This window comes from Hippoglossus stenolepis, chromosome 15 (genome assembly GCF_022539355.2).
Source record: "Hippoglossus stenolepis isolate QCI-W04-F060 chromosome 15, HSTE1.2, whole genome shotgun sequence".
Lineage (NCBI taxonomy): Eukaryota > Metazoa > Chordata > Actinopteri > Pleuronectiformes > Pleuronectidae > Hippoglossus > Hippoglossus stenolepis.
Window position 1 is genome coordinate 8,493,750 of NC_061497.1, and position 15,236 is coordinate 8,508,985.

The window sequence follows — 15,236 nt, forward strand, 5'->3', positions numbered from 1 at the left end:
TTTGTATGAATCAACGAGGAAGAAACGGCAACATCTTATCGGGCATTTAAAGTTAATATTTGCTACGAAATTTAAAGTCGCAACTTAAAAAACGGTTTATTCTTGGGTTGTTTGTGGCATAGCTGACCCGAACGCAACTCTAGTGAATAGCTAACACATGACAAAGGAGTTGTTGGAAATGCGGAAAGCAAATCTGACACCTGATAGACGAGGCTCGCTGGTGCGCACGTGTGGACACTTGAATGTATTCGGGTCCTGAGGTCTATGTGTGCACAGATGCTGAGGAAGTGGAGGTTAAACGCTTCAAAAGAAGATGGGGACACACTGCAGCAGGTTGGATTTGGAGTGCTTTCATTCCAGTCCGCTATTTGGAGATGAAAAACAACACTTTACCGATGTTTCTCATATTACCTTGAAGCTACATTGGATATTCAAAAATGCCTCTTCTATTAAAATTATATGAACTAGAACTCGAGGGAAAACAGGCCCCAAAATGCATAATGGCCATAAAAGCTTGCAAAACCGGCCCCATCTACTATGTTTTAATCTGCCGACTTGGGTTTTTCTTTTACACAAGCCACTGGTTTCCACCATAACGAAACGGGCCCTTTCTTCCGCAGTAAATCAGTGAGCCACGGGGACAAGGCACGCTGCCCCTGGGTCATCCATTCAATTTATAGTTTATCACTATCTCCAATGAACCTAGTTATTGCCATTATCATAGCAGCATTTACATCCCCATTGAGCATGCACTGGGAGCCGGAGGCAAAAAATTGCAGAGCCAATTCCTGAAGTATTAAATTACGCACTCCCTCCATTCCAGTAGATGCCGGGCTGGGCCATAAAGACTGATTGTTTTGCCATTACAAATAATAGATCCACAGCGCAGGCAGGCGGGAAGATTAGCTGCTGCTACAGTAGAGCCACAGGAAGCAGATGTGGAGCTTATGTCTTTAGTTATTGTTTCCTTTTCAGAAGAGGGGGGGAAAGGCAATACTCTTTCACAAGGACACTGGTATGGAGCAGCATTTCACCTCACACTGAGACAACATTTTGAACAAAATGTCCATTATATATAAGATTGCTGCCAAAATACTGTGTATTGTACATCTGAAGAAGTATCAATGTACGCCAGTGAAATGTGTATATTTTCGGAATATTTTTATACCGCGGCCAGTTTATGGGTAAGTGAGTTACCAGGAGACACATTTACATATAGTGTAAAATATTTTTACTTGCCATACTAAGTTACTTGCCTTGTTTTAATACAATATGTCCATGATGAAGGTAATGTTTACTGTCAAACTTCACTGTCAGACATGAAGGCTGCAGTGTCTCCAAATTTGTGGAAAAGCAGCTTTTGGGATATAAATGAGTTTTCTTGTTTTCTTTTCAGAAATGTTATTTATTTTCAATTTAATTAAATCGTCAAAAGTTGAAATCTCATTTAGCTCAGTATTTCTGTCCTTAATTCAGAAACGTGTGGCAGAAATTAGCTTCAGCTTCAAACAAGACACTTCTTGTAAACAGGACTAAACATTGTAATAACAGATATCACTGTGAACCAGTTGATTATATATTGATACAATTGTTTTGTTTTTTATTACATGTTTTCTGAAATGTTTAAATATGTGCTAACACTTCCAGCTAAGCTAAAATGACATTTAACAATCCAGGTTCAACATTTTATTTCCTTTTGTTGACAATAAGTCCATAAACTCCATAAATACTTGTGTCCAAACTTCATGTTTTAATGTATTTTATTTCCAAGTCATTTAGGTCAGGTGGAGCAGGTTTCCTTCACTTCTCTGTATTTGCAAAATATGTATTATTATTCTGCATAGCCAGAGTACAGAGAGGCATATAGGCTGCTGTGGCTCAGGTGGCAGAGCGGGTCATCCACTAACCAGGCTGATAGTTTGATCCCACTCTCCCCCATTCCGTGTGCCGATGTGTCCTTGGGCAAGATATTGAACCCCCGAATTGCAGTGTGTGATGTAATGTGACGGAGAAAGTGCTGCACATAGATGCACTCTGCATGAATGTGTGTGAATGGGTGAATGGCAGAAATCAACTGTGAAACGACTTTGAGTGGTCATCAAGAGAATCGCTGTATAAATACAGACCATTTACATATGGAAGAAAAAGTAAGGAAGCAAATGAACGAAAAAAGAGAATAAACAAATAAACCCCACTTCAGAAAATGAACAAACACATGACAAGAATTGCCACACTCATTTAAATTAGCCATATGGTAGAAAGCCTTAGACAACAAAAAAACAGGATAACAAACTGGACACACAGCTTGGTGCATGACAGTTTCTTTTTTAGTTAGAAAGATTTTTTTAATGCGGTATGAAGCTTGTCTTAACCATTATGTAATCCCGTCCTTTGAACATCGGCTTAAAGTATTTTTTTTCCACTTTATTTTTGTCATTTCACAGAACTTGTTCAGGGGAGTTCACGAACACATCCTGTCTTACTTCCCTCCTTTTCTTTCCCTCTCTTGCTTATCGGTGCATCAGCAATATATTTTTTTTTACTGCATTTTATTGTTTTTGTTTATATTGCTTCCTGCTGTTTCTCACCTATCTGAAATTACAACCTCCCTTGTCCTTGTTTAAAATATGGAACCACAAATCTGTACTTGGGCTTCGATAATGAATAATGGCTTCTCTCAGCCGTCTGTCCAAAAGTCGCTGAAGACCAACTTTTGGGAATCATTTTAAGAGGGCGCACATTTTCTAGAAGAACACTTCTCTTCATGCGACTGCTGCCTTCGCTCACACATCGCTGCCTTAAATGAGCCATGCTCAGCTGCATGCACGCTTTTCATTTGCTCGAGTGCTTCCAAATGAGAATGCTGCTCTTCAGCCAATAATGGGGCACACTAAATTAGGTGATGAAGCCAATAATAGCACCGAACATATTTTTTACAAACAAATAAAATGCATTTCACTTTAATTACTGTTGCAATATTGTTTTTCAAGTCTTGGCTGAATAACTTCCAGAAGAGAGTTGGAATTGGATTAACGACGAGTGCAGGAGGTAAATGGGAAATGAAACATAAATAGGAGTAGGGCTGATTGTTGATTGTATGTAATGGCAGTCTAAGGACAGAATATTATCCTCCACATGTTGCATTGAGACGTGTTTTCATGCAGTGATGACAACTTTACTGTCCCGCTGTCCGAGCGTCTCATCCTCGCTGTGCACCAAAGCGTTTCCTCTAACCGAGAGATCGATAGAGTTGTCTCACGGAAAGCGATCCACTTGTAGAAAGCCAGACCAACGCTCTGCCATTGCTCATTGGTATTTATATGGTTGGGTTGAAAACTAAATTTCAATGGTCATTTACTCGATAAAGTCTATTAAGGAGATATAACTCAGGACTAGAGGCGGCATATTATCAACGCTGTTGAGAAATTGTGGCAAATAGTGGATCAATGCCTGTGGCAGTGGCTCTCTCACCACCCCACTTGTCAGCCCAGCTTATTAGTTCCAGTTAATAAGTATTTTCTGTAAAAGCACCACTCCCTTTGGTCATTCTCTACTTATATCACAAAACCCTGAAATGTCAATTCAAGCTAATATGATGATGATGATTTCATGGTTAAATTTTATTCATTAAATGATATTTTAAAATGAAGCGGTTCCTATTTTTGAGCGAAATGGGTCTTGGGTTGTCCACAATTGCATGTGCAGTGTTACATTTAATCATCAGTACCTGCAATGTTAAAAATTGGGTTTATTCCGGTGCTGTAATAAACCAAATTTTATGCTTTCAGAAGAATGGTAGAGATTTAATTTTGCTCAATTGGTCATAAACCCTCAGGATAAAGTGTCCTCTCTACAACCCTGCATGGATTGGGCCACAATAATTCAATTTTAGGAGTTTAAATTGCAGCCTTGTTACAAATAAAACAACAAGTTCATCGATCTTACCACTTCAGGTTGCAATGTAATGACATACAGCCAAGAATAGTTGTGTCAGTAATAAAAGTTTATTTGCAGGGTGACTGAATTTGTCCTGAAGAGAAAATAACTAACAATAAATGCATTTTAAAAAAAATTAAATTGTAAATCCCCCTCTTTCATGTGTGGAAATAGATGAGAAGGTAAATCAATATAATCATCTGTATTTATGTTTTGGATTTAGAGTCAAGTCAATCACAAAACGATTGTATAATATGTTTAAAGAAACCAATACTGCAGTGTTCATACACAGTATTCAGTAAGTCAGGATGCACTAATTTGTGTTATCTGTTTTTACATGGACGATCAATTGTAAATACACACAGAGCTGCTCGTGCTGTCCGTGGACATAATTGCTAAATGTACGATGGAAAACGCAAAACTCTCCATCACAGATGAAGATCTGTGTGGACTGAGTGAAGATAATAAAGATGTAAGAGAGACGCGGTTCACCCCTCCAGCCCCACATGTCCCCCCCCCCACTCTTTACATATAAACAATAAAATGCATCATGTTGAAAGTGTCAGGCTCACTGCTGATGTTATGGAGGCATCAATCAGTCTGCCATCGCAGTCGGAGCCAACGCTACAGCAGATATTAATTACCCTGAGCTGAGATCCATCCCTCCACTGTTCTGTGTCCTTCGCCACACTTGTCCAATCACATTTCTCACAGCCCATTATACAGGACAAGGTGATACGTGAACCCTGCTTACCAAGTAGGAGAACACAAATTGAAATATCTCCTGCGCCGCCGATACGTCCAGTCTTTCAAGAAATCGGCTCAGTGCAGTTTTTCTCATTAGTGCGACTAAATTTGCAGCATTGACATAAACCAAATAGGCTGTTGGACGACAAAACGTGCACGTTCTACTGGTGACAACAATACCACACAGATGCATGTCGAGGTTGAATTGTTTTATAAGGGGATTCATGGAGTCGTAACTGTTGATGCTCAGGATTATCTACTGTAGCATCGAATACAACAGGAGTGAGCAGAAGATCCTACGAAGGTTCCGTGTTGGAATACTTTGAACCAAAGTATAAAGAATGATTTTAGACAGTGAGCAACCCAGGGACAAGTCTGCTGCCTGAGGCCTGACCCCCTGACACTCCTGAAAGGGATCCATTCATCCATGGCCGAATAATTTTAATGACTATGTTTTGAGCTTTTCTCAAATTCCAGCCTGCACCGTCACCATAGTCTGTCTGCACTGCCCCTTGGTTGATGGGTATGTCTACACTATTATTTCTGCCCTGACTGCATCTTATTCTGGTTCTATGTCCGGTATATGATATGGGACATGAGAAACCTGGTAAAACCTATTGTTTAATGATTATATTATTATTCTAGTTTCTGCTTAATGACCACAGATGGTGGTATTTTCTTTACAACATGCCCAGGGTGTATCCTGCCTCTTGCCCAATGGCAGCAAGGAATGGCTCCAGCTTCCCCTGTGACCCTCAAGGGATAAGATGGATGGATATTTCCTTTAGAAGATTAACATGACCACATAATATCCTGGTTATGATCCTAGTTTTCATAACGTTAAAGATTTAATATCGGCATAGGAAATCTAGTAAAGATCTGGTTATTCATTGTCCTTCATGAAGCAGTGTGAGAACACAAGTTAAGTCAGAAAATAAGCAGCAGCCAGCTGTATGGATTAAAGCAACGGCTCCCAATATTGTGTAACTGCACAGTGTGCCCACCTTGTGTGCTTGCAGAGTACTGAATGTGGCACAGATGGAAAAAGTATCCATCTACAAATAAATGATCCTTTTTTGAATAAATGATGCAGAATAATATTTGCTAAATGCAAAGAGGAGCGAAGGAGAAAAGTGCACCTGACAGCGTAATACGTTTCAACAATTTGTCCCCATCTCTGCATCACCCTGTGTGATCTGTGCTGACCTCTCGCTGTCATCATTCAGCCTGACCACACACACACACACGCGCATCCCACAGCGATGGGCTGATTTATCTCACGTCAGCAGCACTGTTTTGATGGTGGCTTTCATTTTCGAGCCGATGATGAAAGTGCCATGGTGACGTGGTGGGATGAATGTTTTGTCCACCGGCTTCCACCATCAACCAGAATCGATGGGGCATGTAATTGGTGGCCATTTTGTGTGATTGCTAAGATAAACAGACATTGTTGCGGACACGGCAGATCAATGTCACGCACGAAACAAGCGAGAGCGTTGGGGGGGGAATTATTTATGGGACATCATGTTCGCCGACATCAGACAGTAAGTATTTTCTACTGACAGGGTTTGTTGCTGCCTCCCACTATGAATAAAATGTGATCAGATTTAATAACATTTTGATCTGAGAAAGTTGGACCCCGTGTTCATAAAACTAGCTTTAATTGGGGGCTAATTTATGTGCAGAGATTGTTGGGGTGGATGCTGGGTGTATAAAAGGCACAACTGGGACTTCCAGAGGCCTGTTGAGTCAACAAAAGATAGAACAAAGATAACAGATTGTGGTTTTCGTTGGATTTACTTACTTTCCAGTCGGCCTGATTCTGTCTTATGACTCTGCTATCTCTCTTTCATCTCGTTAACTTGTTTTCCTTGTATTTCTTTTTTAGCATCTTTCAATTTCAGTTTTTACTTAATTGTAATGTTTTTCCTCCGCCATGTTTGTAAAGCACATTCATCCTCTGCTTCTTTTTAATGTGCTATATAAATAAATCTGACTTGACTTAAACAGGTTTTTGTGTATACCTGTACATTTATTGTACCTGACCACAATATTTCAAATAGTCACTAGAAGTCAATATTTTATCGTTACAAAAAAATCGAAAATTCCTCTACTCCATGTTCACAATACAATGTATTTAATTCTGTGAGTATTTCACAAATAGCTGTGACGCTGGGTTGTGAATTTAGGCACGTAAAATTGTGTTTAAAAAAAAACTGTTTCACTTAACTGCTGAGATTGAGTTGGAAAGGGCAGGTGAGTCTCATCTGAGACTATTGACAGTTTAAGAGATGCTCTTTCGGGAAAACTTTACTTTGGAGTAAAATAAAGCAAAAACCATAAGCAAACAGCAAATCTTTCTTCAGCTAGATTTACATAGATGTTTTTAAATAGACGTTGCGGGAAAAAATGAGATGAAAAAAACGATTCAGTACACAACATGTGGCAAATGATCACATCACAAGGTAACTAGCTGTGCAGCAGTTTATTCATAGTACTCTAACTATGCAGGGTTTTGTGACTGAGCACTGCATAAGAATGAGACCGTTATCCCCACTTTAAGTAAAGTGCTCACTGCATACAGTAAACGTGTACTCTTATGCTCAGTCAGTTCTTTGTATCTCCTCCTCCTTATCTTGCTGGGCTTTAGCTGCAACACGATAAGCAGTGAGGCAGGAGAATCCCTGCTTGCTAGCGTTTTAGTAAAGATTGTCTCACACTCAACCCCAATGATAGAACCTCGGTTGTTGGCACGAGCACATTCAACGAAATAGTGATGAGAGCTGTCGGTGTAAAGACATTGCTTGACATCAAAGTCGGCGACTTTGATATTTAAGAGTGAGCGAGAAGCCGAGGAACTGTTGGACTGACAACAGTTGGAGTAATTGGAGACAGCACAGTTGTGGCACTGGCTCACCTTGGTAATGCAGCAGCAGAAATCCGGAGTTGTGTTGTTGTTCGCTACGGAATCGGATGGAGATCTGGTTGCTCCAGCTGCGCAGGACGAGACCCCTCATCAAGACCGTCTCGTTGGCGAGGATGAAGGGTTCTCGGCCGCCGGTGTCTTCCACTGTCACCTGCTCGCCCTCCAGCACACTCACATTTAGCACCTGTAATGAAAAGAGCACACGCCATATGATTACAGGTTGTTTATGCTGACAAACGATAGCCTTTACCAAAGGGTCTTGTAGAGTACACATGTGTAACAGTCATTGCACTGTATTGTTTTTTTTACTGTAAGAATGTCAACACTGAAAAGGCCAGTCGGTAAAATTCATTGACTTTTGATAAATAAATAATCACATTGCTCTCGACTGTTGGTGTTTCATTACACATCAGATTTAATCTTTAGGTTTAGTCGGATATTGTTTCCCTTTATTGATGCCATTTTTTACTTTCCAGAGGCATGATTTTTTTTATTCAAACCTCATAATTAATTCCATAAATCGCATCTTCTTTAATGTGACAAGTCAGGGTCATTGAAATTTGCCTCCGAATGATTTGCTATTTTCCGCTATTTATTTGCGTTGTCGTTGACGTGCAAAATCCTTACTACATGCAAATGTTATAACTAAGATCAACATTCAAATAACTAAAACCAAATTGCCCAGATTACATCTTTGAGGAGGTAAAACAATACAAAATACAACAGGCCTCACAAATCTTGAACACTCTAATCCAAAATGGATCCCACTCCTGTCTTGAAAGACGAGTGCGCCATCAAAGCTAATTCAACCACATCTGCCTCAGCCAGCAGTGTAATTCATGTCGTGTTCAGAAACCTGATGCTGTCATAGACAGTGGGCTTAGGTCTCAGGTAAGCCATGAAGCAGAAAAAGGCCTGTCCTTCATAGGCTGACGTCTCTGAGGTAATATGTGCGCGGGGGTGTTAGTGCGACGGCCTGGAAAAGCTGAAACAGTGGACAGGGCGGACTCATTGCACACAACAGTGGCAGCAAAATGAATTTGGTCACGTTGACGAGCTGTCACTCCGTCGAAGGGGAGCTGACAATGAACACAGCGGGGCTAATGGACACTCGGAGTCTGAGCTTAGAGGTGACTTCTTCCAGAATGATCCATGAGGTCGGCCACTTCAATCGATTTAGATTTTTGCCACAACCCAGGATGAGACACGACGCCACTCCGTCGGATTTCAGACAAACTCGGAGCGCAGTTGAACAGCAGCGGAAATAATCAAACAGCAGATATTCCTATGCTGTGTGTGAGTGACAATCATTTCTGTTTGTTTTTAATACATGAAAGCCAGTTTAGGTATTGCCGTTGTGGTAGGAGCCTCATTCAGCTGTGTCACAGTGAGTAATAAAGGGATGTCATATGATTTTAGAATCCCTGTTTTACGGTTTCTCAAGGGCAACGGCAATGACGCAGCCTGAGGCACAGTTAGTTATATTCACTTCTGCCTTTTTGTCTCAGAGTTATTATGGAGGGCTCAGATGTTTTGCAAATCAGGTGACATTGGTTATATAATATCGCCATAATTCACCGTACAGTAAAAGGCTTTCACATCAGGGACCTGGGCCCAGATTAAATACATTTGACCCCTACATCCGGGTTGTTTGAGTAAAACGAACACTGTCGAATACAAACACAAATTACTGTTCCACTTGATACATTGGTCACAAGTTTGGTTCATGTGTAAACGCCACTCTTCGTTTTTTGTTAATGTAAGATCACAACCTAACTGAGTGTGTGAGGGATATTAGTGTACTCTGCACAGAACAAAATCACCAATGTTAAAGGTTCAGGCAAGAATAATAAACCCCTATTTCACCAACCATGGGTCTAACGAGTTTAGACCCACGGAGACTTAGTTTCAAATTACATCCATCATCGATATTATAGCGATAGATTGTTAATTCTGTGCATTGCAGTCCTGTTTAATGTAAACTTATACTTGAAAATATTTTCATGTATCAGGAGATATGAAAATACTTTCTGGGCTTCAACGTGTAAAGAAGGTAAAATATGGATTCATATTATTAGGGAGTTCAGACCAAGTGAAAAAGCCTATAATTTACTTTGCAACTTAATTTCCACTCTAACATTCATATTATTTTAAGTAAAAATACGTAAAACTGGTCAGTGAAAGATGGTTGATGTTCCTCAAAATCTTCATACATATTTCAGTTTTTCATTTCTCCATTATAAAAGCCAAATGCCATACCTGCTGAAACTGTGGAACTGGTGAAAACCTGGTGTAGTTCACCTGAAGCACACCACACAGATTTCATGTAGTTTTTAAGAACATTAAAGATCCTTTTTATGGCATAACAAAGCAATTAATTACATTTAATAAACATGTGGCAGATCTTTAATAAACATTGTATAACCTCTTTTTTCATCAATGCAAATACATTCATTGTTAGATCAACCAGTTTGCATGAAAAAGACAAAATCTCAAAAGAAGTAACAACCACCTGTGTCAGACAATGCAGTGCAAAACCTCACTGAACAATAAGTACAGCGGAGGTTGATCTTTATTCAGTGAACACCTCATCGCACAGGTGTCTCACCTCAGTGTGACGTGCAGTCTGTGATACGACAACAACTCATCATATTCACTGAGGTCAAACAGGCTGCAGGTCTGTGACCTCTGGGTTTACATATACCAGGGAGGCTTATGGAGGACGGGGGAGCTGATAGTGGACAGTGAACATTTGGACTGATAGATAGTTTGGCCCCAGAAGGCCCTATCATCGGTCATCCACCCTGGGACCTGTCAGTGCAGCCAGCAACAGCTGTCCTGCCTCAATTATGAATCATTGACCATGTCAGGAGACATCAGACTATCCTTATCTTCACCACTGCTGCAGCCAAATGCCCAGAGGGACTACTTTCTCACTGTCTCTCTCTCTCTTTCACTACTCACATACATGTACATGCATGCGTGTGCATGTACACACACACACTCGCATGCATGTTCCCCTGGACTGTAATGGGAGCAGGTTTTCTGTCCTCCTTGCTGGAATTTCTGCCTCAGCAGACACAGAATGGGGATTTGGCTGACCAAGCACACATCTGCACCAACCACAACATTATCACAGGATGCCATCTATACAGTGGCTTGTTCCATTTTGAGATTTGTGTTGAGAGAAGACAGAATGTGCAGTTTAATGTTTTTTTCCCCGGTTTAAGGAAAAAGCTGTTGTAAGAAATATTCTAGTTAAGTAGTTTTTCCACTCACAAGCATTTTTCCTCAACCAACCAATGTTGCTTTAAAAAAAATACTGTGTGTAAATATATAAAATATATATATAGACCTCTATATGCAGACCTTTGTAAAACTGAGATTACAATGTGCTGCAGTGCTAAAGAGTGAAGAATGAGCAGAGGTGAAGATCCACCTTATCACATACAAACAGAAAGCACCCTGGCATGTTTTTTTAATCTGTGACTAGACCCACTGCTGATACAGACATAGTCCCAGAGATAATCCCCAAGAGATAATCTAATCTGTACCATGCAATTAGGAAATTTCTCTAAAAAAAAATTCAACTCGGACAAGATAAAAAATCTCTCCTAATGGATTTATAGAAACAATCTGTCACATATCTTTATTCACTCATTTATTAGTTTATCCGTAAGCACACAGTGCGAGTTAATTACTCTCGATGTAGTGTTTTCACCGATAATTTACTGCGGGAAACATCTGGTTGTGCGCCGCGATGAACATTTACGGGGACTCGCAGGAGCCATTGCTGATGCAGAAATGAGCGGTATGTATAATCAAAACGATCCCACTATACATGGAAATTAAATGACCCTGCTGCTGGGGGCAATAAATCAACAGCAACTGGACTCACCAGCTGCAGGTTCATCATTACTGATGATAAAACCCACCGGCTTCTCCACTGGAGCATAGTGGTGCCTACCCCATCGTCCCCCCCCTATCTGAGGCTCACGTTTGAATAGCACCACATCCACTTGGTGTTCTTATTTTTTCTTTTTTTTTTTGTGCATCTCCTGATAAATTCATACAAAAAGAGTTGTCTCCCACTGCTCATTATTTGAAAAGCGTTATCTTAATTGAACATTCACCTCTACAAAACACAGCCAAGGCCGTTTCCTGTTTGCCCTGTCGTCTAAGACAATGGATCCTTACCAATCAGCAAAAGCTGCATGTTAATGAGAATGTGCTGCAGGCTGTCGGTGAACACAATTCTTATTTGTTCCTCCTCACTTATGGGATTTTTACCAAATACCACCACTCCACAGTGACCGTCTTCTCGAATATCATCCTTTTATTTTTCCCTCCAGAAGCGGAGAGTCAAGCCAACGTTAAGACCCTCTCCGCATTTGGAAACACTTTTCCTGAGATGAGATCCGTACCCTCTGATGAATCAGCCTTTACTTTCTGAGTTGCCTCTTGGGCTTCGACACCTCGGTTTATTTGCTGCAGCGTGCAATTTTTTGCATGGATTTACATTCACGCTTTGCTGATTATCCTTCAAATTTTCCTCGCATTGCATCTTAACTCTCCCGTCCTCGTCGTGACGCTGAAGGAGTCGGGAGAGAACACAGCCTCCTGTCAGACAGAGTCTCCTCCCTTTTATGACAGCTAAGCCGGGTGGAGGAGCAATTAGTGTCACCTGAAAGCATTTCTCTCAGGATGGCTGGGCCCCATGAAAACTCATCTCGGCAAAGCCCCGACACCCTAAAAAGCTCATCAAGATCAAACTGGCCTTCTTTATGTCCTGCTTTGCTCCCCTAAGGCACAACATGATGAAGGCTTCCTTCTGCCTCATCTCTCGTAGATTAAAGGCAGCAAACCTGTCCTGGTCCCCATTACTCAGACGGCCTCGGCAACATCTCTGCGACGTACGGCGCCATTTGTGCAGCTGGGGACCCGAGTCGCATAATCGCCAAAACATGTGCATTACCTTTTTAAAACGCCACTTTACATAATGTCAGATGTACGGAGGAAAGATCACTTACGCCACTGCATTTTTAAACGCTTGTTTTTATTTTTCTTAAACAAAGGAATCAAGACTTGCTTTTCAGTGAAACCTTCTTTCCATCTAATGAGAGCACTGGCAGTCACTGAACACCAACACAACAAATGAAATTCCCTTCCTCAGCCACGCTCAGCCTCGGTCAATGCCGTCAGCGTTTTTTTTTTTTTGGAAGGAATACTGAAATTAAAATGAGAGCGCGGGGGATCAATACGACAATTCGAGCAGCACAGGGAGGAGGCTGTGTGTCAGGTATTGTTGCAGCTTATTAACATGACTATTGATTGGAGTCAGGGGAGCATGGTTGAAGAAGCAGCATCAAATAGCAATCGTTAACCCCCTAGTTGGGGTTAGCTTTAAACACATGGCAAACTCTGTAACATCTCAATCCTTAAAGGGCCAACGGCGCTTTATCCTCATTTTAGGTGTAAACTCATTAGCGCACGCAGCCTTGGGCTCATTCCTTGTTTAAGTTTTATTTTGGTTTGTTTGGAATCGTCTGAAACAATATTCAGTCATTTGAGGATGAAGAACTTTGGAAGCTATAATTCCCCCCCTCCCATGAGACTGAAAGCCTTTGTTTGATATTCATAAGCTGTAATTAACGGAAGAAAAGTTGTTCTTTTCCTCTTAATGTATAATTCTACATTTACTGTGAAACTCTAAAAAAGGGCTACTTCTAATATTGTAATCAACCATCTCTGGTACAATGTCAATCCTGCTCAACATTTCGCCGTCATCTGTTGTTTTATAAGAAACAAAATCAGATGTGCTAATTACTGTACTTCTGTGGAGGAGGTTATGTTTTCACCTTTGTTTTTGTTTGTTTCTTGTTTTTGTTTGTTCAAAAGCAGGATTACGCAAAAGCTGATTACGACGTAAACGGTATGGGTCAGAAGAACCCATCGAGGCTACATCTATACTACTACAATTTCATTTAAAAGAGATGTTTTTAAAGAACAATATCTGTCCACACGTGTCCACGCTTTGTGGCTCTGTATCACTTTCATTACACGTCCATACTAACGCCTGAAAAAGCATATCGCGTAAATACTCGAACATTGGGCACGTGTGTCCCGCTGGACTACTTGAATAATACTTTGTCTCCTATACATGTGAGCAGTTATAGCAATTACAAAATACAGTCAACTGCATACCAGCTGTTAGCAAAAAAACAGAGTCAGAAATGCTTGTAATTAATTATTCACGTTGAATTCCACACTGTTAGCTGAGGCTTATGTCGGTTGTTTTCTTAAGGAAGTGGGTCATTTGATAGGAACCTGACGAATCGGCGAAGGCTAAGTCGTGAACAAAAAGGCCCAATCAGCAAGCAGTTTCTGCCTTTCCAGACTAAAACGCAGCCCCGGAATTTTCAAACTAAAAGGGCCAGCAGCGTTTCTCTATTTCAGTGGCTTTAAAGCTCACACATCCACCAGGAGTAGCGTGGACGCCAGGCTTATCTGTGGCAGAGTTGATACAATCACCTTTGAACAAAAAATTAAGGGATATTTTTCATCACTTTCTTTAACATTGGGAGATACGATTTTTAATTTTTTTGACAGTTTCACAGATTTCCCTGGTAATAATTCATGGACCTAGATGAAGAATATCAGGCATATTAAGGATATTGATTTCTTTAAGTGTGTGCAAATTGAATTTAAGGGCACTTTATTGGAAGTATATGTTCTACCGAGTGCCATTCTACTTTGAGAAGGCTTTCTTTTAGCAAGTAAAGCTATATGTAAATGTATGCCTGTGTCTTCCTTTATTACCAGGTTCACCGCAAGACCGGAAACTGATAACCACGGCATAGAGGAGCAAGATTAAATAAGAAAAAATGTAATAAAAGATCAAATGGTACAGAAAACGAGAGGGTGAAAGAGTTTGAAGAGGGATGGACAGAGTATTGACCTCAATATTCTCCCTGGCCATCCTCTTGACTGATGCTGCTTTAAACCTGTCAGAAAAAAGAAACACTTCCCCAATAATCCTTTGTGGCAGCGAAAGAAATTGGCCACATCTGGACTCCTAACCCCTGAAATGTATTAACCACTCTCAGTCGTCATTCCCACAATACATTCTCCTTTAGCAAGAGTGCAGGTTGGAGCCTCCATGAAACGGAGCCGGGGACAACCTGTGCAAAGCCCTCACAGCGCACTAACTCCTCGAGGCCCAGGCAGGTAGATCATTGACCAAAGGAGACGGAGAAAAATCAGAGTGGGACAGATGGTCTGGGAAAGAGCTGATAGCCAGCCAACCCACGGGATTTATTTGATCGAATGAAAAAAACGTTTCAAGCACTTTAATGCCAAAGACCACTTCTGGAAAACGTCCGTCTGTCCTCGACTTAAATCTGTGGTAAAGCGGAGGAGGAGATGAGGGCAGAAATAAGATGTGCTTAGGATATCGACAATTCACGGGAAAAAGATTTAATTTCCTCTTGTAATTATACAGTGCAGTGTCAGGCTAACTCAGTACACTCGCACGTACAACATTTACATCCCTTTAAAGCTAAACCATTCGAAAATATCTCTGCCGTTATAATTCAATAATCTAAAATTGAGTGACAGATCTTTTTGA

General features: G+C 40.8%; 1 protein-coding gene across 4 annotated transcripts in view; it reads right to left on the minus strand.

The window, feature by feature from the left end:
* The window catches only part of LOC118122696 (seizure protein 6 homolog), an 85,458-nt gene that overhangs the window by 18,209 nt on the left and 52,013 nt on the right, over window positions 1-15,236 (minus strand). For all 4 annotated transcript variants that reach the window (XR_004698496.2, XR_004698495.2, XM_035179584.2 and 1 more), the window contains exon 4: window positions 7,601-7,793. Coding sequence is in view for 2 of the 4 variants with exons in the window: in XM_035179584.2 (XP_035035475.1) it covers window positions 7,601-7,793 (193 nt within the window). In the remaining 2 variants the exon portion in view is untranslated. The remainder of the gene's footprint in view (window positions 1-7,600; window positions 7,794-15,236) is intronic.